This window comes from Pseudomyrmex gracilis, unplaced genomic scaffold (genome assembly GCF_002006095.1).
Source record: "Pseudomyrmex gracilis isolate BER0280 unplaced genomic scaffold, ASM200609v1 scaffold_2, whole genome shotgun sequence".
NCBI classification, from domain to species: domain Eukaryota; kingdom Metazoa; phylum Arthropoda; class Insecta; order Hymenoptera; family Formicidae; genus Pseudomyrmex; species Pseudomyrmex gracilis.
Genome location: NW_018020586.1, coordinates 435,158 through 457,987, shown reverse-complemented (window position 1 = coordinate 457,987; position 22,830 = coordinate 435,158). Strand labels below are relative to the sequence as shown.

Sequence of the window (22,830 nt, the reverse complement as noted above, 5' to 3'; positions counted from 1 at the left end):
TTATTGCTTGGTTGTCGAAGGAACTTGCGCTTCTGAGTTTATTTTTTTAACAAACGCGTCGGGGGACTTGTCGACTGGAGTTTCCAACGTGTTATCTTTGATCTGACAAAAATTCGCGTATATATTTATTATATTATACAAACACCGTAATTTATCATGAAAAAGTGATTCTCTTGCTATCGTTAAGCGATGAACGATCGAACAGTCCGTTAGACAGGCGAACGTGAATTATAGCGTTCGGGACGCGTCGTTTTATTTTACCGTAATATCGCGATGTTCCCCGCAGCCGCCGGCGACGACGGCAATCGGCCGGTTATCGTCGCGTGGCAACGTGTACCGTACGCGGGGCCGTCTATCGCGCACATTTTCATGTACGGACCACGTTAGGTACTTAGTGAATCATACCGGCGGGAATGCGATGTGGCAACGCTCGGTACGGCTTTACGCTATTGCTTCTCCTCTCCGTGCTTCGGATCGGTAAAAGGCGAAGGCAAGAGACGGGTGGCGATGGTGGTGGTGGTGGTGGTGGTGCGCGGAGGGACGCACGTCCGCACCACTACGCTTCGCCGGGTTCTTTCTCTCCTTCCTTCATCCGTCCGTCGTTTCCACCTCCTCGGAAGTCGCCCGGATGCGTGCCGCAGTTGCGTCACATACGACCCGGTGCGATTCGCACCCGAGAATCAAGTACGAACGTCTTCCTCGGGCACTCTGACAGATCTTGTCTTCTTTGGAGTTTTTTAAATATATAACAGAAAAAAATCAATATAATTTATTTTGATTTAAAATTATATTTTATATTTATGCAAGATTATGGTGCGATAAAATGTTGATGATAATTGATGAAGCATAGCGAGAAGAAAAAGTGATCCAAAATTATTTCCTCTGAGGGTTTGCTACCAACATCCGAGGAATTGCTGATACTTAAAAAAAAACAAAAAAAAAAACAGGAAGATCGTCATTCGTGTTGTGCTAATTTTATAAATTGTTCTGCAGCTTCCTGGTAGGCTTCGAGTTCGCTCGCGTTGAAGAGTTCGTCTCCCTCTCTCTCTCTCTCTGTGGTGTCATCGTTGCGACGAATTACGCAATTCAAGAATGTGATTTAAGAGCTCGCAAAGCGGAGGAGAACGTCGCGAAGACGATGATTCATCGATGCTGCGAAAATATTGAGATCTACGTAAATCGCCGTCCTTGATCCCGCCGAGACGGTCCGTGATCCTCTTGTCCATTAGACTCGAACGACCCCGTTCGGCTTTTCTTTTCCCCCGTCGTCTCGCGCGCGCGCGCGGTTAATTCGCAAAAATAGCACGTATCGCGTTTATTACGCTAATTAACGGTGTCGTTACTCTTGGGCGCGACGTTCTCCGAGCGCCCAACCCAGAAAGAAAGCAGGTACCATTCAGAGAGACAGGAATCTTTTGTGGGGCAACAAGATCGACGGGGCGCGAATATACGTACTTCCTGTTTTTGTACGCGGAACGAACGTGCGATGAATTATATATTCGCGGCACATCCGAACGTGTACTTTTTACACGAGGAGATAATTATACGGCGAAACCCGTCATCACAACGGGGTTATCGGGAAAGGGATTCGGGAAGATTTTCCGTTATAAAGCCGAGCGCGCTATAAAAAAAAAAAAAATTAAATCAGCAACATGTACAACGTAAAAACTCGCGAGATTTAATATTGTATAAAATATCATTCCTTCTTTATTTGTTTACTACGAGACGAGAATTTCATTTCTGATAAATGGTTTCGTTGAAAACAGATTTTATTGTGCTAATTATCATTAGATCCGAGTGTGTATTTCCGCGTATTTATCTTCTGCATTCAATTCCCAAGATATTTCTCGCAAACACGAACCGAACGTTTCGATAACTTTCGTTCTTGTTGTGTAAACATCGATAGATAGAGGAAAAAGAGGATTCGAGTGTTTTCTATATGTAAATATAAACAAGAAGAGAACACGATTATCGCTCCAGATTGGCGTGTTTCACGCTTGAATTGAATTTCACATTTGAATATTTTGCAGCTTTTCTCTCTGTTCTCTTGCCGCAAAAAAATAATAAACGTTTTCTCGTCGATACGTATCGAACCGCGAGCGCATCGATCGCGTAAACAAGGAAACTTTCTACGCCGGTGAAAGCAACAATTGAAAGCAGTGCGTGGTGTAATTTCGATGAGCGTAACCATGGCATCTTCGATGCCGCGTGGATGCGAGAAAACGGCGCGTTGATTTCGTGTCCGGATGAGAAATTGATATTCGTAGCTCTATATTTAAACTTTTCTCGATCGGCGTTAACGGAGGGTGACACGCGGCGAGGGTGGCGTGAATCACGTTGCCGGGCGTGTGTCATCACACAGTTAAGCGCGACCCGGAATATATCCGATGACACGAGAGATCTCGACTGTGTTTGTGCAAATTAATTAATTGTTTTCTCGGAAACTGTTTTTTTTTTTTTTNANNNTTTNCCCNGGGGGGGGGGGTGTAACATTCACAATTTTATCAAAATAATGTTTTTTATTTTTATTTTCTTCGCTTTCAAACTCCTGGCCGAGAGAGATGTTAATTAAAACAGGGCGGTAAAAAAGAATTTGTTTTTTATGCGCACAGATCTTCGAATTGTGAACTCGAATTATAATTTAGGAATTTAAATATTCCGCGCGTACAAACGCTTGGCTTTTTTACCACCTTACCTCGTTTCTCTGATAATCAAAATTTCATGTTTATACCCTTGCGTTCACGCATATCTTGTGTAATCGCACCGGTGGAAAGAAACTCAGGTAGAGAGGCCGGCGGCGGCGGCTGGTGCGCACATGAGGGTGACGTGAGTCATCATCACCGCGCGGCGCGGTGGTGGCATCCGGCGTGTACGTAGCGCCGCCGGTGGACCAGTGTCGGCAAGAGACCGGTATTTCCTTTTCTCCCCGCCACACGCGTCGCTCCCTACTACTCGGGTTTGGCTGCGCGGCGGCTTCCCTCTCGTTCCGAAAGCCGAACCGCCGCGCAGCCGAGCTCTCCTGGTGGGACGGGCGCGAAGTGGGGGATATGTGGACCGACGGATTCAGTCGTGTGACGCCACGCCCGGCGAAGATTCGTGAACGGAAGTTGGAATCGGTAGTTTGTCTGTTCTCTGTGAAAACATTGCTGCGCGATAAGTACGGGATTTTGCGTTAAAAAAATAAAAAAATAAAAAAAACAAAAGTAAAACGAGAAGAAGGCATAGGACACTTGCGGGCGTTCGTCCCGCTCGTCGAAGGACGTTTGCGAGAGAGCGTTGTGCACGCGCGAACGATCGTTTCGCGAACAGAACAAGCGGGAGAAGAGAGAAGAAGCCGGCTCCGAGTCGCCATCGCGCGCCGGTTGAAAAGGAAAACAAAAGAAATTCTCCGAAAGAGCCTGTAAGTGCGCTCGCGATCATTTCCGATTGATTCGAGTGCTCGCCGCGGATTTGTGGGATTCTCCGCAGCCTCCGAATCGACCGGAGAGAATCGTTCATCTTCTGGCAAAGTAAGTTTTTCGTCAGCACGTTTGTTGTAGCAACTTTCTTTGTCTCTTTCGTTCGTTTGTTTGGCGCTGTCCTTGTCTCTCTCTCTCTCTCGCGCTTCGTCGCGTCGGCGGCGGATTCGAAAGTTTTAAATTGCTACCCGCCGTTAACCGTCTTCTCTTGTTTTTGTGAGCGAGCGCGATCGGACCTGCTGATACTCGGTATCGGCGAACGATCGAGTTTGCGCGGGGGTGATCGAGGGACTTTTTTGCAAGTTTACGCGCACGCGCGGTAAATAAAAATTCGCCTGAAATTTGTCGTAGATATTGTTATTGTTATTTCTGCGAGAAAACGCCCTTCAGATCTAGCAAACACAATATGACTTTGTAAACAACAACTGACGATCTGCCGTTTGTAACATTTTTTGAATTTTTCGTTACGAGCACGTGTTTCGAATACGACGTCGATTTTCGACTTTTTCATTCTCGAAAAAAACGCGGTTATCTGAAGATAAAGATACTTTTCCAAAACGTGCAGCAGAACAAAAAAATTCTTTCATTTTTGAACTCGAGACTTCTGGTTTTGTATCTATTGTCGTATCCCCACTTCTCTCGTAGCTTTTAGGCTCTAGACGGTGGCTCTCAGGTAGTTTTTCTGATGCCTTTGCTCCACACAAAGTCTTCTCCGCAGAGAACCCAAGAAGCTACGAGAGAAGCGAAGATAGCAATGGACGCCGGAGCCAAAAATGTAAAAAATTTCCAGCAGGCTTGCGTTGAAATTGTCTTGCTTTTTCTTTTCTTTCGTGTATATTCACGCGAAATCGCGAAAGATTTCGTCGCAAAAACGACAAGATCGAACAAATCAGATAGAAAATAGTTCGTTGAAAAAAAATAAAAATAACGAACAAAATTGAATGTTAATTATAACAATTTGCGTTCTCAATTATTTCAAAAATCACGCGGTCAACGTTTACGCGTTAACTTCTTGTGCTTCTTCGGCCGACAATTAGGTATAATCGGAACTGTTTTTTTTTTTTTACCGGACGATTACGACAACCCAGCTCGACGATAAGTGGAGTAAGAATCTGTTCCGAACGCGCGTGTAGCAACTGACGATTTTTCTCCTTGGTAACAGCGCAAGACGAAAAACGGACCTTCTCTCGCGATTGATTTTTGTGCGCGCAAAACAAACCCCACGAGAGAGCGTATTGACACTGTCAACACAATACGTGTTCAAATTGTCGTTAAAAAAAAAAAAAAAAAATACTCCTTTATTTTTAGAGTTCAACGTAATGCTCCGAAAATTTGTATTGAATAAACTATAACCTTGAAAACTTCACCCAAGTTTTATTACAATATTTATTTTTTTGAGGTCTCAAGAGGTCGTCAAAAAAACTTTTTTTTTTCAATTTCTAAGGTGTTTATACATATATACGCGTTGGAAAAAAAAATTCTCTGGCTCTGAATTCTTTTTTTTAATCTCGATCATTTTCGAGCGACGCGTGACATTTGTACGAGACCAGAGAGAGGTCTAGGAAAAAAACCACGTAATAATTTATTTAAAAAATTAATTTTTCACAATCTTTGCTTTTATTTGTCAAGGTTGAGTGACGATACACTGAATGTGAAAAAAATAGAATCAATTTGTTGACCCGAAACTTCGTGCGAGACGATGCAAATAACCGGCAAATCGCGTCGCAACTGTCGTCACACAAAGCGGGCGGCTCTTCTTGGTATCGTCTCGTGATATTATCCATGATGAAAGAGAGATACGTGATTACGCGGCAAAACGTTGATTTACTCCGAGGCGCAAGGGAGAAGAACCTCAGGTGAACACACACAGGCAGTCGGCTCCAATGAGCATTGGTTCAACGATCGTTCCGCGAGCGAGAACCTGGGGATACTCGCGCGCGTATGGCCAACCTACATAATTCATATCGGCATAAAAGCAACCGTTTTGATGAGGGGGAGGAGACGGGGAAAAAAGAAACTTGACCGGACGGATGTTCTCTCCGCGATGTATTCGAGACGATCGGGGACGTGTAGGTTTCCGATCGAGAGGAGAGAACGTGTAAGACTCTCCCCGACGTGTGTACGCAAGTACGTACGTCCGGGCGAGACGCGTTTTTTCTTTTTTCATCTCTCGGTGCAGTCGCCGCTGTCGCGCACGGCGGCAGACACGTGTAATCCAATATTTCCGTGTAATTTATATCAGCGCGGAGTCGCGCGACATGACGTGCAAAAACACACGTCCGCGCGCGCGACGCAGACGTGATGTAAAAGCCGCTTTCTTTTCGATACTTGCGGGCAAACACACGCAACACACGCGTGTGTTAAATTAACAAATTTATATATTGGCACACCAGCCACCGCGGCTACTGATGCGCACTGTGTGTAATGTAAAAAATTGTTTTACATTTAAATTCCGAATCGCGAAACGTCTCGAACTCGCGATTCAGGTTCTCTCCTCCGGATACCAATTGCAACGAGTAACAATCAGAAGCAAAAACGAAGACGTCGAATAAAGCTTTGTCACGCGGAAGGTGTCAAAATAAGAGACAAAAAAGTTGTCGCCCAGAGACGTACGTGACGAAGTGTACGATAAAAAAAAAAAAAAAAAAAAGCGTGCAAAAATATTCCAGTGCTTTAAGAGCGCGATATACAAGTATCTTCGGAAACGCTCTGCGTGGAGTTTCGAAATGTGAAACGTTACCCGATAAATCGCGCGTTGTGCGATCACAAACACGGTCTCGATAAACTTCTCGAAACGATTGAAACTTTCTTTGCTGTCTTAGCTTCGAAGTTACGCAATCTTCCGGAGAAAGAAGTTGTTCGAACCACAAAGCTCTGCTCTATAACGTTCCGGAAAGACGATCGAAATTCGAACGACGTTTCGCGCGACGTTTATAAGCGATCGCACGCAGAGATTGGCGTCATTGGTAATGAGGTAATCGCGCAGTTTTTTCACGCGACTCTTTTTTTTTTTTGTCGTCGACGTTTCTCGCTCAACTGAATCGTAATTGCGCAGAAAGATTTCGGACTGTGTGCGCGCGCTCGCGCGCGTGTTTACGAACTCCCCGAGAGAGAGAGAGAGAGAGATTCATTACTGGCGTCAATAGATTTTTCGACCTTGACTGGTTGTCGCTAGGTCGGGTAGACTCATCGCGGCACAATCGAACGATTCGTTTTGCTTTGACGACGTCGCGCGAAAAATTATCTGCGTCTTCGAAACCGCACTGTACTCGATTCTCTCTCGCGCGTTTGCTATTTATATACGACATTACATGGTCTCTCCGCGCAAATGTAAATTCCGTCTATTTTTACATCTTGTCATCTATTTTTGTTCCTCAAATCTAACGAGCGAAAGAAAGTTTGAAGCGGAGTTTGAAGCAATTCGCTTCGCGAGGAAAGAGAAAACAATCATGAATATCCGTTATCTCTCTGATATTTGCAAGAAGAAATATTTTTTTGCTTCAATTATCGTTCGAAGAACGAAGACGCCTGTTATTATTATTGTCGCGTCCGATAATATTTTATTTCACGCTATTATATTCCGATGCGGACGTATTCCCGCCTTAGGGCTACAAGTTCACCCTTTCACGTGATCCCTGTAATCTGTTGTACGAGCTCACATTGTAGGGCCCGCGAAGTGACGTGTGCTTCGCGCGCTCGGTGTCGACACGAGGCTTTCATTCATGGTCTTATCGCGGTTTTGCTATCAAATGCACGCACCCGGGGTCTCTGTAACTAGCCTTGAACCGGGGAACACGTCTCATCACGTGTTCTTTTACATTCAATAGATGTGACAAAGAGTGTCTACGTCGCAGCTTTGTGAATTGTGAAAAGTTTTCGAAGAAGAAAATCTATTGAAATTTCTTGCGAGAGATTTGTTCTCTCCAAGTTCCCACGCGATCAAATTTAAAAGATCAAACGAGGCAAATGGTCGGACATTAATTAAAGAGATTGTCAGATCGTTATGTAAATATTAAACAACAATTCTCAAAGTTTCAGGCCATCTTTTTCAAGATGGTTTTTTTCAATATTAGTTTCTAACTTTGCGTAGATAAATTTGATTGCAATTATTTTTTTGACAAGTGGTGCTTGTCCACAGTTGTTGAGACCTCAGCACGCACATTCGTCGAATGTGTATTTCGCGAAAAATATCCGGTCGGCAAATTCTCGAAATGCGCGAAATCGCATCTCTCGTTGGGCTCTCGTTTGTTTTCCCATGCGAGGGTTAAACCGGAGCTGCCCCGCGGTGATGACGCAATTTGCACGCGGTTTTTTTCTCTGTACGTTCGTTTTCTCGCAAACCCTCTCTTTTTTTTTGTGCCACTAACAAAAGCGACACGCGCTCCGCTAAATCTCTTCTCGAACAATCGACACCACGCGCGCTCGCAGTCGGTGAATTTTCTTCTCGCTCTTTTTTTTTTTTTTTCCTCGACCTCTGCCTGTTTGCGCGAAAACGGAAGGGTGGACGAAAGTTCATTCGATTTTTCTGCAAAATTTTCTCTCGCCGCGCACACCGATCGAACCGACAGTCGCGAACGAGATATCCGCCAATTATCTCGCGCCTACTATTATCGGTTTACATATTCATTGTACGAATATAGCCGCCGGTTTATCGATCGACGGTTGTGACATTCCCCACATACGGTCGCTTAATGCGTCACCAGCGAGCACGGATATCCGGCAATGACTGTTCGTGTGTGTATATATATATATATATATCGGTTGATGTTTCGCTCGACGCAAATAACTTTCCGCAAATTTCAACAATAGCGCGTTCAAAATAGGAAAATAAAAAAAACTTCCTTGATCGATCCAAATAAGGCAGATCGTCGAGCTAGATCATCTCACCGTTCCGTAAATTCCAAAAGACAAAAAAAAACGATCTCAATTGGGGGTCGTTCGCGAGAAAAAAATGTTGTGAATTTTTCCACGATCCGACGCACGATTTAAAGCGGCGAATCAGTGTCGGTTTTTTTTAGTCAGGAAAAACGCGTTGTTTTAACAAGCAGAATTTTTTCTCTCTAAAATCACGAAAGGGAGAGAAAAAAAATCCGAATGTTGCTGATGAAGGGAAGAGCTGTGTGCCTGTCTCGACGGAGGAAAACGTGGAAAAGGGAGAGACCGTTGGAAAATTAATATCCCTCTTCACATTTTACTCCTCTCTTCTCCTTCTCCCGCTCCAGATGGCGAGCGGGAGCGCTTTTGCGGCGTAATAAAGTCACTAGAGCGCGAATGCAAGAGAATGAAAGAGAAGACGGGAGAGGTGAGCGCAACGAGGCAAGAGGGAAGAAACGAAACGAGAGACAGAGGGAGAGAGAGAGAGAGAGCCGCAGGACGAAGGAGTGAGGGATGATGAGTGAAAGAGAAACAGAGAGAGGAGGAGGAGGAGGACTCAGGCGTCGATAGGCGGCGTAACGCGTAGGTCAATGTACCCTTCTGCCAGGGCCGCATGATATTAGTGCATTGGTACCCCATTCGATTCCACCTTTCGATCGAGGGTGAAATTTTCGACGGCACGCGATGTCGCGAGATCTTTTCCCCCTTCGATGCTCGTTCGGCGCAAAATGCGAATACACCCCCTCTCGAGGGTCATCGCCACGGAAGTCACTCCGACAGGGCGCAGATCGTACTTTTTTTTCTTGTTTTTTTTTTTTTTCAAACACATTTGCCACTTCCAAGGAACGATACTTCGCGATAATACTCGACTACGAGAGAGTGTCTAGAGCGCGATCGCGTGATGATCCCGGAGGAGCGTGCTTGATTCACGAGCCATTGACTCCAGACCGACTATAAAACCGTGGCCGCACTTTGATTAAGATGACTCACGCCGATAAGCTAATTGACTACGGAACATAAGCGCATCCATTGAAAAATTGTTTCTGTTATGCGTTTCTTTCGTTCTTACCCGTTAGATCCTCTTCGAGACCGGGTCGTCCTTCGAAGAAGAGGATTTTACAGTCGTTCGCACGAGATCTCAGTATAATTGGACGAGTATTACTGGGAGTAGGACGTAGGAAATAATAACAACAAAGTATTTATAAAAAGTTAGGGACTGATGTTTGTAAAAACGAATCTTAAACAATATTTGAAACGTCGAGGACGTCATGTTTCGGTCACTTCTAATCTGATAAAATTGTTTTTTTTAATATCCGGTCGTGTGTCCGGGACACTTATCTTACGCGCATCTGCGATAAAGCACTTCCGCGCATTTTCCATATCTTCGCGAATTTACAAAGCGAGCAATTACGTCACGGTAATAATGAAAAAAAAAAAGTAATCTACAGTCGACGATGTGCACACAATGATCAAGCGCGCAATGTTTTTTTAACGATTGCTATCTGTTTTATCTTTGCAGACGATCTCAAGTACGTGCACCAGGCTCTTCTTCAGAGTGCGAAGCGAGCGGGTTCCCAGGACAACATCACCGTGATCGTGGTGTTTCTGACACCGCCGATCGAGATCGCCTCGCGACATATAACGTGTCCACCACCGAATGGTCTACTGAACAACATGGATCCGAACAATCCGTCGAGCGAGTTCGATAAGCCCTTCTTCAGGTCGCAGCAGCTGATCAACGCCGGTCTGAATCAACAGACGGATTTCGACATCGGCGTCGATCGCGTGTCATACGACGAGAACATCGCCGCGAGCAATGGGAAGCGCAGAGACAGCGATAACGATTACGACTTCTGCGAGGAGATGGGTCCGGAAACCGATGTTGATGCTGGCGAGGTCGTGCATACAACCCGCGACGTTCTGAATCTCGAGTCTGCAACGACAGACGTTTCTGTGAAGACGCCGATCGAGATCGTTCCGATTACATCGGAAAAATACGTCCTCGACAGAAATGACAACACCGGAGTAAACGAGGAGGAATCTTCGAATCACGATAACGCGAATGTCTATCCAGCGGACCCGATAGACAATCGTGAGCTTATGGATCATCACGATGACAAACCTCTCGTCCAATCTTCTGACGCGAACAACTCGGGTGACGACGACGAGTCGCCACGTGCTGCTAGTTCTCTGCAAGCTGCTAGTAAGTGCAACCTGTCCGTTGTAAGGACCCATCTGTGCGCCGCGCTGGTTTACGAGTACGCTTGTCACGCGGTGAGCAATCTGTTTGTGTCGCTGGCGACTTACATCTCGAACTCTCTCGGCGCTCATGTTTTTGATCTACGCAAAAAGTGAAATTTCTGCCGTCCTTGCGGTTTCGCATAGAGGAGAAATACGTTGTTATATATATATATATACATATATATATGTATATATATACAGGGTGTCCCGGAATGACTTTAACATCTCTCGTAGGCAGGTAGAAGAAGTAAAACTGAGTCGAAAAGTCCTGAACCATTTTTTTTTTTTATTATATGTAATAAAGGAGTAATTATTGAATAAATCAAGCCAATCAGCGCCGACCTTTAGCTGAACGCACGTCAGTGAACCACGCGCCTGGTGGTGGCGTGAGCGCTCCGCGCGGCTAAAGATCGGCGCTGATTGGCTTGATTTATTCAATAATTACTCCTTTATTGAATATAATAGAAAAAAATGGTTCAGGACTTTTCGACTCAGTTTTACTTCTTCTACCTGCCTACGAGAGATGTTAAAGTCATTCCGGGACACCCTGTATATATATGTATATATATATATATATCGCTTGAATGCTGAATGAATTTGTATGTAGGACCGAAGCGCGTGCGAAGTCGAGAAATATTTATGTCAGCGACGAGCGGATTAATCTGCCTGCGGCGAACGGTGTACATTATTTATATATAAGATTTGTTATATATTAAGATTTTGAGAAAAACCCTCGTCTCTAGTGTCTGCGACAAGAATTGCGCTGATCATTAATGTAAGAAGTGTTTTATATACTATCCGTCTGTGAGGATCGATAACGAATTAGAAACTCCCGCTGGCGAGGGATAGAGCTTTACGTTGCAACTACTATTGCTCAGCTCGAGAATACGAAAAGAAAGAGAGTCCATTGTAAACTGATTTAGCGATTATGCGTCTTTTTTGCGATACATTGTAGTCCTTTGCGTCGAGTCTCTTTTTGTGTCACATGCTGTTGAGATAAAATTTGAAATGTGCACATTCGCGGTTTTCAAGGATGCGGTGCAACAACTTTTTTTTTTTTTATACTCTCGACTTGAGCACAAAGCTTCAATTTCCTATATCTTTTTGCTGACAAAATAACTTGATGAATTTTTATCGATTTAGCTTGTTGCCGTATTCGCAATCTTATCTGGATGGAGAGATATTCTGGGATCAATAAAAAAATTGTTATCCCAGAAGAATGTTAATGTGTGAGTGTGCGTGTTTATCGCGTTCGTCTCTTTCGCTCTACACATGCACGCCATCGTGCAACATAGTACGTGTGCAACACACTGTATATAAATGTTTTTATCATGCAACATTAATTTCATCTTTCGAGTGTTTTTCAACGGTCGGCGGTCATACATCATCTCACGTAGATCCTACGTTAAAACTTCTTAACGGTGTAATTGCCGGAAACAAGGAAAAACAATTGCTTGATTATCGAGACACGCGAGACTCCGCCTGTTACTAACGAAGTTAAAAAGAGTTGCGACAATAACGACGCGATATGCCAACGAATGAAACTTCCTCCTTTTTTTCTAATTAACTTTAGAAATTAGATTTGACCCGCATCGCGGGCGCAACACCGCGGAAATGTAATAACAAGCGGGGCGTTCGTTCAATTTGCCGTACGCTCGATAAGCGGAGAAATATTGGGTGTAGGACTGATTGCACTTTACTGAGGGACCGCGAGAGTCCAATTGTCGCGACTCAGAACAATACTCTTTTTGCGTCGTTAGATATGCAAATTTTGAAAAAGCTCATTGCGAGATCACAAGAGTACGCATGTTAAACGAGCGCGATTATTGGCAACATTGTCGCCGTTTATCGCTATCGAAGTTTCCCTCTGAGTGATTTACGCCGTGTGTGTGTCGCTATTATACCGTTACCGAGCAAATTTCGAATTGGGCGCCTCGCCGGCGCGGAGCTCGCGTCGTCGCGCCGCTATTGGTCGTCACGTTCGCGTTCGCGTCGCTTATTCGCAGTCGGGCGGCCAATCGCGCGACGTGCCGCCAATTGTCGCGCCGCGCCTGGTGGAGGGGGGGATCTTCCGACAGTTTCCTTCGTGCCTCGTACGGTTGTGATTGCGCGTCTTCGTTGAGTCTGCTTCCGCGATAATATTCTTCTTCGGTGTGCTTACACCGGCTTTTTCATCGGGAACACGCACCGTCGTCGAGCGAGCGAGCGAGCGCGCAACCGTTACATCTCTCCTCGCGGGCAGGACAGGCGACGCACGCACGCACGCACGCACGAACGCACGGAAGAGGAACACGTTCTCGTCGGAAGGTACGTCGGAGATCTCTCTTCGTAGCCCCGAATCGCGCATTTAAATTTTGAACTGACGATTCTGGAGCATCGGCGGTGACACCACCCGCGGCCACGTAGACCGCGCACCGGCCGGCGCGAACCAAAGAAATTTTCGACGCAGTTCCGATCGTCTGACGTGTCGGACAACGACGACGCGACTCATCGTCGCAATGTAACGCGTCGTTTATTTTTCTCGTTTCCATTGTCATGACTCTAGGATAGACGTAGTTTTTTCGGGCAGCTGGCGCGCGAAGGTGGGGGAGAGAGACCCCGAAACCTGCGACGTTACAATACCGGTTTTTAGTATATACTTGGTTTTCTCTGTCTTTCGGTTCTCTCGGTTCCTCGAAATGTGTGACGTTTCGAGATAACACAATGTTGTTTTTGTTCCGCTGTTTTCGAGCGAGCGATTGTTGTTCCTTCGCGATCTTATCGTATTGACAAGCACAAGTCGTGTCGATGTCTTTTTCTCGAACGATCTCCGCATCTGTCTCTCGTTTCGGGGAAAACATACACATCTGTCCCCCAAACGCACGCACGCACGCACACGCACACCCCCGCGTTCTTCCAACTTTCCCCGATCTGTTTTTCGCGCGAAACGAAGACCCGGGGGAGGAAAATGAAACGGTGGACGCGACGTGTGTACGAAAATAATATCGCGTGTTGTGAAATCGCGCCCGTGTTGTCGCGACTTCTTCCCCGCTGCGTTTGTCAAACGTCTCGCGCGTTCGGCGGCACTCTCCTATTTATCGCGTGGAAGATTTATTCCGACGAGTTCAACGTTCAGCGCGCACGAATGCGCTCAAAACTAGATTATTTCGCGTCGATTTCCGATCGTTCAACGAGCGACAAACAAACTCTCGCTAATCTCAACAAGCTTCTCGTTGACGATTTCGACTAGCGTTCTAGTGCGAAAAATTGAACAAGAAAGCAGCAAACGCGACTCGTTATCGAAATTAGGATCAGTTCCAACATCTAATTCTTAAAGATGGCGCGCTAATGTATAAAAAAGACGATACTTTTATGTAACAAAGAGAAGCAGAGCTCGGAGCCAAAGATCGGGTATTTGAGTTTACAAAAAATAACTTTTTTTTCTTTTTTTTTTTCGAAGACTGCTGTAATCAAATTACAGCGCGAGCGTCGAGAGAAGACGAACTTATCGCTTTCTGACAGGATGAAAGCAAGAAATCTCTGTGAGTGCAACACACGACAAGTTGGAAATGTCTAAGAGATAACTTAAAAATACTTCGAGCTCTCTCGATGACTCTTTGATAAAAAAAAAAAAAACTTTTTTTCTCAGTTTTGTTCTCAGTTTCGGATGCGATTGCGACTTGCCAATCGCGCGTTAATAAATTTATTAGCGCGTGTGTGCACTCGCGTATTTTGTTCGTCGTTTTTTTTTTTTTTTTTGTTTTTTTTCCAACAACGTTGAGGTTTCGTCCCGCAAAGTAATTGGATCTATCGCCGGTCTCGTCTTACTGAATTTCAGCGAATTACCGTGACGCGCCAGAATACGCGATGTACCTTGCCAGTATATCTGTGCTCAAGTTCTGTCACTGGAGCCAATTTTAGCCGCGCTTGTTTAAATTCTCTTCATTCAGACACCGGAGTTGAGAGAGTGTCATCTTGGGAGATGCGATAATTTCATATAGCCGTGCCGTGTGACAGTTTTTAGAAAAGTAAGTGCAAGGTGTAAAACTGATGATGATCGCGCGGACACGCGCCAAAACAAACGAGCATTTGTCAAAGACGTAATTATCGCGGATGTGTAAATAATCGTGAACAATTGTCAATGTTTTGTTTTTTTAAATATGTTTGTAAATATTTTTAACTTTTTTGCAAGGAACTCTATCGCCGATTCTCGCAACTACGCTACAATACCGCGAAAGGTGATACGGTTATTATCGAACACCTTGTGTGTAAATACCTTGATTTAATTATGTCTTTAATAAATGTCAGGCGATTGTCCGCGGTCGTTGAAACGTTTCAACAGCCTTCAACGCAGCGATTGTCTCCGAAGCGTTTTGTTGGACGTGTTCGCGTTTTTGCGGGAGAGGGTTGATTCCTCTCGAGCGAGACAAATTTTTTTTTCGCGATAATCTCATCGCGTCTCTCTCGCGTGTATGATAATAAAGTAGCGCGCGTTAAGTTGGGAGAAGGGCGGACCGTTAACGAAGTCGCGTGAACTTCTCTCAGGCGTGCGAGAACGTTCGCGCGTTCTTTCGACGGCCTAAAAGGAAACACGAGCGGGATGACCGGTCTGATGAATTCGCGCGGGTTGTACACACACACATACAAACCCGTATGTGCATCGCGTTTATTCTTAAATAAACGCTCCGTCATTACTTAGATAACTATTTACGCAACGAGCGAGGCGGTTTCTGCGCCGAGGCGAACGAACGAAATATATATATGACGGTATGACGCACCCGGTGTGTAATTCGTGTGTTGATGAAAAGATCACCTCATTCGTTATCTCTCGGAATAATTACGACGTTTTTTTTTTACCTGTTGCAGTTTTTAAGTTTCATTCGGTCGCCGTGATATCTTTTTAGCGTGTATAGTAGTGTGGATATCTCTCAAGTTTTGCGCGGCGTAAAATAAACAATTTCTCGGCCGCGTCTGCCGCCACTCTCCTCTTATCTGTGTACGGATCTCTCAAGTCTCAAAGTCTCTCTCTTCGGCTGCGACTCCACTTCGAAGCGAAGAGCCGAGATAATTTATGAGACCGGTGAATTTGTGAATGGAACTGTAAATCAACAAGGTTTTTTCGAGAAACTTCGATGTAAGATACGACGTACTTTTTCTCCGAGAAGTTTTTCTTTTTTTTTTTCTTTTTTTTGGAGATAAAAGAAGAAGATTGTCTCGTCGCGCGCAAGAAACTCGAAAAAACTTGCTGCGTGTGCAGAAGTTCGTTAAATGAAACGCAATTTTGTATATACACACGTGTGAAACGGTCGATCAAACACCCAGTTATACTTTCCCGTTTGCAATCGATTTCATTTATGCACTCTCGCGACCCGAGCAATTCCTTTTTAGGAACTCCGTCCGGTTCTCGGGCGTGAAATCGAGTGTGTGTGTTTGTGTGTGCATGCGCCGGCCGCGCAGCGCCCCGGCGGCGTTTTCGCATGTAAATTGGTCAAGTCAATTGCGAGCGATCGTTCGATCGTCCGTCTGCGTTAATAAGACGTCGACAATTACGGGCATTTGTCCCGAATGGAGGAGCGAGCGTTTTTTTTTTTTACATCGCGACGACACAATTTCGGTTGTTTTTTTATTTAATTTTTTTTATCGCGCGATGTTTCGCGTTTCTCTCTTTCTCTCTTGTTTTCATTTTTTTTTGTTCAACTTCTTGTGATGCAAATATTTGTTTTTTGCAGACGCGAATGTATGAATATGAGTTGATTTTTTTTGTTTTCTTTCGTACGCTTGCCGCAACAATGCTGCTGCGTACCCGAATCTCTTTCGCATCTCTGGATATTATCAGGGGAAACCGAGAGCTCTCTTTCTCTCTCTCTCTTCAGCTCTCTCTCTCAAATGAATGTACTCTCTCCGGTCCTTCTGAGGATGGTTTAAAATTAACTCTCCCTCTATCGCGCGGCTGTCGCGACCGATACACGCCGAGAGAGAGAAAGAGAGAGAGAGAGACAGAGAAAGACGTGTCCCTGGCGTGAAGAAAACGGGGAAAAGAAAAACAAGCGAGAAAAGAGGAGGAAGAGGATCTCCACTTGCGCGCTTCCTCGTCCCTCATCCTCTCTCGGCGAGGATGCCATGAGAATTCCATAGTGCTCTCTTCTCCGACGGAGCAACTGAAATTGCGCGACGCGCCTTCGGGCGTTCGTCGCGACGTCTTTTTTTTTTTTTTCAACTTGCTCAAAAATGCGTTAACGAAACAGAGGATCTTAGAAAGTAAGAAATTTAACAAATACCTCGGATCTTGTAACGTTTTCCTCGCGAGGTTTTCACGCGCGAGTCGATTGAATCTGCAGAAGAGGCACGCGATATCGCCTGTGTGTGTAGTTTGAAACTGAATCTTGAAAATCTTAGTAAAAACTTTTACAACACAGAACTGACACGAAAAGGTAGCGCTGACTGAAACCTTACGCGTACAAATCTTTTAAATCTTCGTTCTACAAAACAGACCGATATCACCGAAGGTTAGAAAGCATACAATATGGCCTATATGTGTGTGTATGTATGTATGTGTGTGTATATAATTTGTGCTTGCACATTTTGAGAATCTCTCTTGCGCTTCGCGCAAGGTCAACGTTCTCCTCGACATATGGCGAACCATCGCGCCCCGAGATATTATTATCCGAAATCGGACATATTGTATTTAGACGCGTGTATGTGTGTGTGCATATAGATCTGAAATGCGCGAGAAACACGATGAAGCGCGTGGGAGCAAGTCGGAATGAATTTGCGTTGGTGGTGAAGAAAATTAAGAACGGGTTAAACGAGCGCTATCCGCGTAGGCAGTATTTCTTTTCTTTTCTTTTCTTTTTTTTTTTTTACCGTCCCTTAACCAGTTTCCTTATGCATTTTCCTGGCTTCGGCCAGGTGAGTGTCGAAAAGGTGTTCGATATCGTTAGGTTCTCTCAGTTGCACGCAACGTACGTACTTTTCTGGAGTTTTTTTTCTTTTCTATTTTTTCTTCTCTTCAGCTACTCGCGCGCCAAACTTTGCGCGTATTAAAAAAAAAAAAATATCTGAAGTTCTTGATTTGTGCGATAGAGAAAAATAAATGAAAAATATTGTACCGTATGATGTTGTGATCGATCTTTGGAAGAACTGAAAATGAAGGAAGAAGACCATTTTCGTCGCGCAAATTACATTTTCCCGATTAGATCGAGTGCCGACGATTGATTCGACGATTTCCGCGCGAAGGCCCCTCATCCAATCGGGGGTGAATCTCTTCTCCGAGCCGTCGCGACGCGATGCACAGGTGGGTGGTGGCGGCGTGTAGAAACAGTGCGAGAGAGAAAGAGAGAGAGGGTGGAGTGCGCTCTCCGGGGTCTCTGGACTAGATCGATAATACATCTCTTGGCGGGCGTAGTTTCTCTTAGTCACCGAAAGGGCGATTGCTCTCTGTGTGGCGATATTCTTCTCGTTTCGCAGCTGTTTCTCTCGGCTGCACGTTCGTGCGAGAGGTACTTGCGACATTTATCTGTGCGAGTGGATCGTCCGTTAAGACAACGGACAAGACATCGATATAACGCAAAACTGTGCGCACGACACATGTAAAAAAAAACAACTTAATCCCAAAGTAGTTATTCAAACGCAAAAGTCTGTAAGAATTCGAGATACATGAAATAAATTGTTGAAGAAAAACAAAAAACGCTCAACATCTCACGTTTTACTCGATTGCAAACGTGCACACACTCCGCAACTGCTCCGCTACATGACAAAGCGTGTCACGACGAAGAAATTGTCCTGGTTTTTTTTTCTTTATTTATTTAATATGAATTTGTTTCTTTTGTTTTTTTTTTTTGTTTTTTTTTGTTTTTTTTTTAAGAAAAATACGAGATGTATCCACTTATAAACAATATGTCTGCTACGTGAACGAGGTAGTGTAATATCTGTTTTACCTCAGAGTGTCGGTTCTAACTTCTCTCACGCTTATTCCAGAACCTCTTCAGCACGAACTGATCCCTGAAGCGGAGAATGTAGCAGACAGCGAGGATTCCGAGGACGAAGAGTGGAATTATTATCGTATCGATCGAGACAAGGAAGAATCTAGGAAACAGACAGAAGAAGAGTCTCGTGAGGACGTTCAATCGTCGAGTGTACAGGAAAGTCCCGATTCCGCGAGAGCTAGCGTGGAAGTTCAGGATTCAGATCCCGACATCGATAATAGATGCAAAGTATTGGAAGAGGATATCTCCTTACCTGAGCTTATCGACCTTAATGTGAGTATTTTATTATTGTCGCCTTTGCGATTTTCATCTCGAGACCAAAACTTGAAACCGCGCAATGTTAATCCGTAATTGAATAATATCCAAATGTGGTTTTAGATAAGCGACCAATCGAAAACAAGCGGAGAGGCTCACGAGATAGGCGAGGAGAAAACTCAAGATCTGGAAAATAAGGAAGACATGGATTTCCAATTGAATCCGGAGGCGGCCGAATTTGTACCATTGTCACCGCCGTTGTTAGGCAACAGGAGCTTGCAGGATTATCCCATCAGCGGCTCTCCTTTCAAACAGACGCCGGCGATGGATGACATTCCTGTGCCAAGTGAGAGCGAATTTGAGGAAGAGGTGTGTCGACGACCGAGAGAAATAGACGATAAGGATGAACACGCGGACTCGCAACAGAATAATCTGCCGGGCTTGGACGAGTCTGAGGTATCGTCAACCAAGGCCGAAGCTGATGATGAATCTATTGCGCGTATCATGTCGACTACTCAGTGGCAGCCGACGGATATTGCCCAGTGGGACGCAAAACCGCACGACTTGGAATCCGATTTACTGGAGGGCGATATTGTCAGCAAAAATAATCCCATGACAATGTCGCTTACTCCTGGCGACTTCGAAGTGGCGTTTGAGCGAGGCGTCGACCTTAATGCCATTCATGATTTGAACGATAGCACAGAAAGCGTCGAGCCGTCGAGCACACCCCCGCGTTCACCCGAATTGCACTCGAGCGAAGAACAGGTCTGCACACCTTTCTCGGACAACAAAGACATTTTATGCGCGTCATCGACGCCATCGACACTGCCCGACCTCAAAGATTTGAGAATTTTAACGTCCGACGTCGAGGACGAAGGTGAACGTCCGGCCGCCACTGCGGAACGTTTAGCTGCGGAACTTGGGGTTAGTTTCATTTCGAAAGAAGACAATCCCGATCTGAAGGAACAGCTTAATACAGAAACGAAATCCTCCGTAGAGGAAACTAAAGCCAGAGAAGAGTCCTTTAACTCTGATGCACACAGCTCCGAATGTGAATATAAAACCGCGATCTACGATACAAACAATAGTGTAGAAACTGTGATTGAGAATGAAAATCTTTCTACAAACAAGAAATCGAAAACAGACGACAGTGAACAGATGGTATCTAATGAGTCTGAAATGAAAAATGATCTATCTGAAGTCGAACCAGAAATGAAAACTGTTCTATCTGAAGTCGAATCAGAAATGAAAACTGTTCTGTCTGAAGTCGAACCAGAAATGAAAACTGTTCTATCTGAAGTCGAACCAGAAACGAAAAATGATCTATCTGAAGTCGAACCAGAAACGAAAAATGATTTATCTAAAGTCGAACCAGAAATAAAAAATGATTTATCTGATGAAGTCGACCGAGTAACATCGACAGAACAAGTAGATTTATTGGTGGATAATACCTCTGATAGTACTGAGAAAAGTGGAAAGCAGACGGCATCGAAGAGTTGTATTTTTCATGAGAAACACTTGCCTACGACCGTATCCGAGCAGGAGCCGAGTGCTAGATCAGACTGCTTGATGATAAAAACAATTGAGCTGGATAATCGCATTGTCAACACTATGTCTGATGTAGAGCTTCTTTCTGAAAACAAGAAAAACTTAGAAGAAAATGAACAAGAAGAAGACCTTGATGTAAGAACGTTCCACAAAAACGAGACTGAATCGAACATCAGGAAAAACGTTGATACAATATTCGGCGTGCCAAAGAATGCGACCATTGATACCCAAGCACTGTTTCAAACAAATTACAACGTTTCACATAACGTAGAAGGGTTATACTTAAATAAAGAAACGGAAATATCAGATGAGTCTAACTGGGCGGACTTTTATAATGACAATAAATCGCATATACTTAGCAAAAACTTCACTTCTTATCCTCCTTGTTCTGAATTTCAGACAAATGATTATATAGATCACTCATATGACTTGTGTGATAAAGACACTGAAGATGAAGACTCGAACCAGAAGGTTGGGAAAAGCGAGGAGGTATTGCCGGAATCGCAGAAAGATATCGAAGAAAAAACAGAGACTCAATCCGAGGAAAAAGAGAAGACGGTTGTTGAGCCACCTGCCGTGACGAGCACATCTAAAATTTTAGAATGCGACTCTGTGGAAAAACAAGTTTCTCCCACATTAGCGGAAGAATCTTCGAGCGAGTTGCGACAAAATGACGCTTCGGAAAAAAGCGAAGTTATCGTCAAAGAAACTATTGCCGAGAACCACAGTCTTTCGCCCACAGAAGAGACCGTCAATCTTCCGTCAGAAGGTACTACGTCGCTGGAAGAAAAAGACGTTATCATAGAAAAGAAAGTGTGGAAGTCCGGAAGAAGATGGGAAGGCGATCAAATTGCGAAAATCGATGTTGTTCCAATCGTAGCTCCAACCAAGCCGAAGACAACGGACGCAAAACATATAACAAAAACTACAACAACGACAGCAAAAACTGCATTAACGACGGCAACGAAATCGCCCACTTCACCATCCAAACCAACCGCACGAACGACCGCGACATCGATAACGGCACAATCGGCCGCCACCAAGAAATCGACCGCGAGCACCGCGGCACGTCCCAAGCAATTGGTGGAAGGATCAGCTAAAGCGACAGTCTCAAGTATCAGCGGAAAAACTACCGTTACGAAAGCAACGACGACGACTAAGACGACAACGACAACAGCGACAAAATCCCTGCGTGCAACCGTTAGCACAACGAAACCGAGAACCAGCACCACGTCCAAGTTAAACACGTCGATCGAGAAGAAACCGACGGCGAGCGGCGATGCGAAGTCTGTCGGTAAAACGACTGCTGTCAAATCACCGATTTCTGCTGTGAAAACCGCTACCAGCAGCGCGACCGCAACCAAGACCACGTCTAAATCTTCAACAATACCAACGACAATCACGTCAACCATCAGCGCCAAATTGTCCAACACAGTGTCGAAGTCTAGACCCACTTCTGCCACTGCAAAACCATCTCCAACGACGTCGAAACAGTCGACAGTCAGCGGTTTTGCGGCGGCTGGCGCGTCGAGGCCGAAAACCGCACCGACGACCACGTTGAAATCGCGCGAGAGCACTGACAAAAAGACTACCGCAAAGCCACTGGTGGACAAACAGAACAAGGAAACTGTCAATAAACAGATATCTCGTTCTGCAACGTCTAAGACCGGTAGTCGCGCCGCCACTACGACCGTCAGTTCTATCGTCGCGAGCACGACCGCCGCCGCGAAGCCGCGCGTATCGTCTGCGAAATCGACTTTGCCGGCAAAAAAGACGTCCTTATCACCGAAGGTCACGTCCTCGTCACCGAAAGTCTCTTCTATCGGAAAGAAGAATTCGTCATTGAGCGAGGCTAAGATAACGCAGAACGGAATCTCTGATGGCAAGGAAATCGCGAGCAAGACCGGCAGCGTCGTGACGAGTGAGAAGCTCGAGGAAGACGTGCCAAAAAAAGACGCGCCCACGCCCACGATCGACGTCCCGGCCGACAATCAGCTGATCATAAATTAAAAAAACGACCGACCGAGCGAGTTTGTCAAGATCGCATTATTGTCGTTGCCGCGACATGCCACGTTGGCCTAAAAAGCGTAGTGTTGGGGTTGTCGCGAGCAAAAAAAAAAAAAAATAAATAAAACGTCGAAAACAAACAAAAAAAAAAAAAACGACATAGGTTTTCTTCTTAATGTTATTATTCAATGGACACACAAGACACGCGTCCACGGAATTATCGTTAGAGGAATAGTGCTTAGGGAATTTATTATAATAATATAATCGTATGCCAATGCGAGCGTGAAAAAAAAATTTTTACTCTTTTTCGTATAAATTATACAATCGCGGAGGCGTTAACTTTTAAAATGTGTTGTTGCTTTCGACAACTGCTGCCTTATCAATTAATGACGGTCGATTCCTCTTGAATGTAAATATATAATTCGATACGTTTATGTGTTTCATACGTCAATTATTTTGCAACTCTGATGACCCGTGCGCGG

General features: G+C 44.8%; 1 protein-coding gene across 1 annotated transcript in view; it reads left to right on the top strand.

Annotated features, from left to right (window-relative positions):
* The window catches only part of LOC109853937, a 38,625-nt gene extending 16,122 nt beyond the window's left edge, over positions 1-22,503 (top strand). Inside the window, exons 8-10 of the mRNA XM_020426534.1 lie at positions 9,853-10,536; positions 18,531-18,811; positions 18,917-22,503. Coding sequence (XP_020282123.1) covers positions 9,853-10,536; positions 18,531-18,811; positions 18,917-22,351 — 4,400 coding nt within the window. The 3' untranslated portion in view covers positions 22,352-22,503. The remainder of the gene's footprint in view (positions 1-9,852; positions 10,537-18,530; positions 18,812-18,916) is intronic.
* Positions 22,504-22,830: the final 327 nt, after the last annotated feature.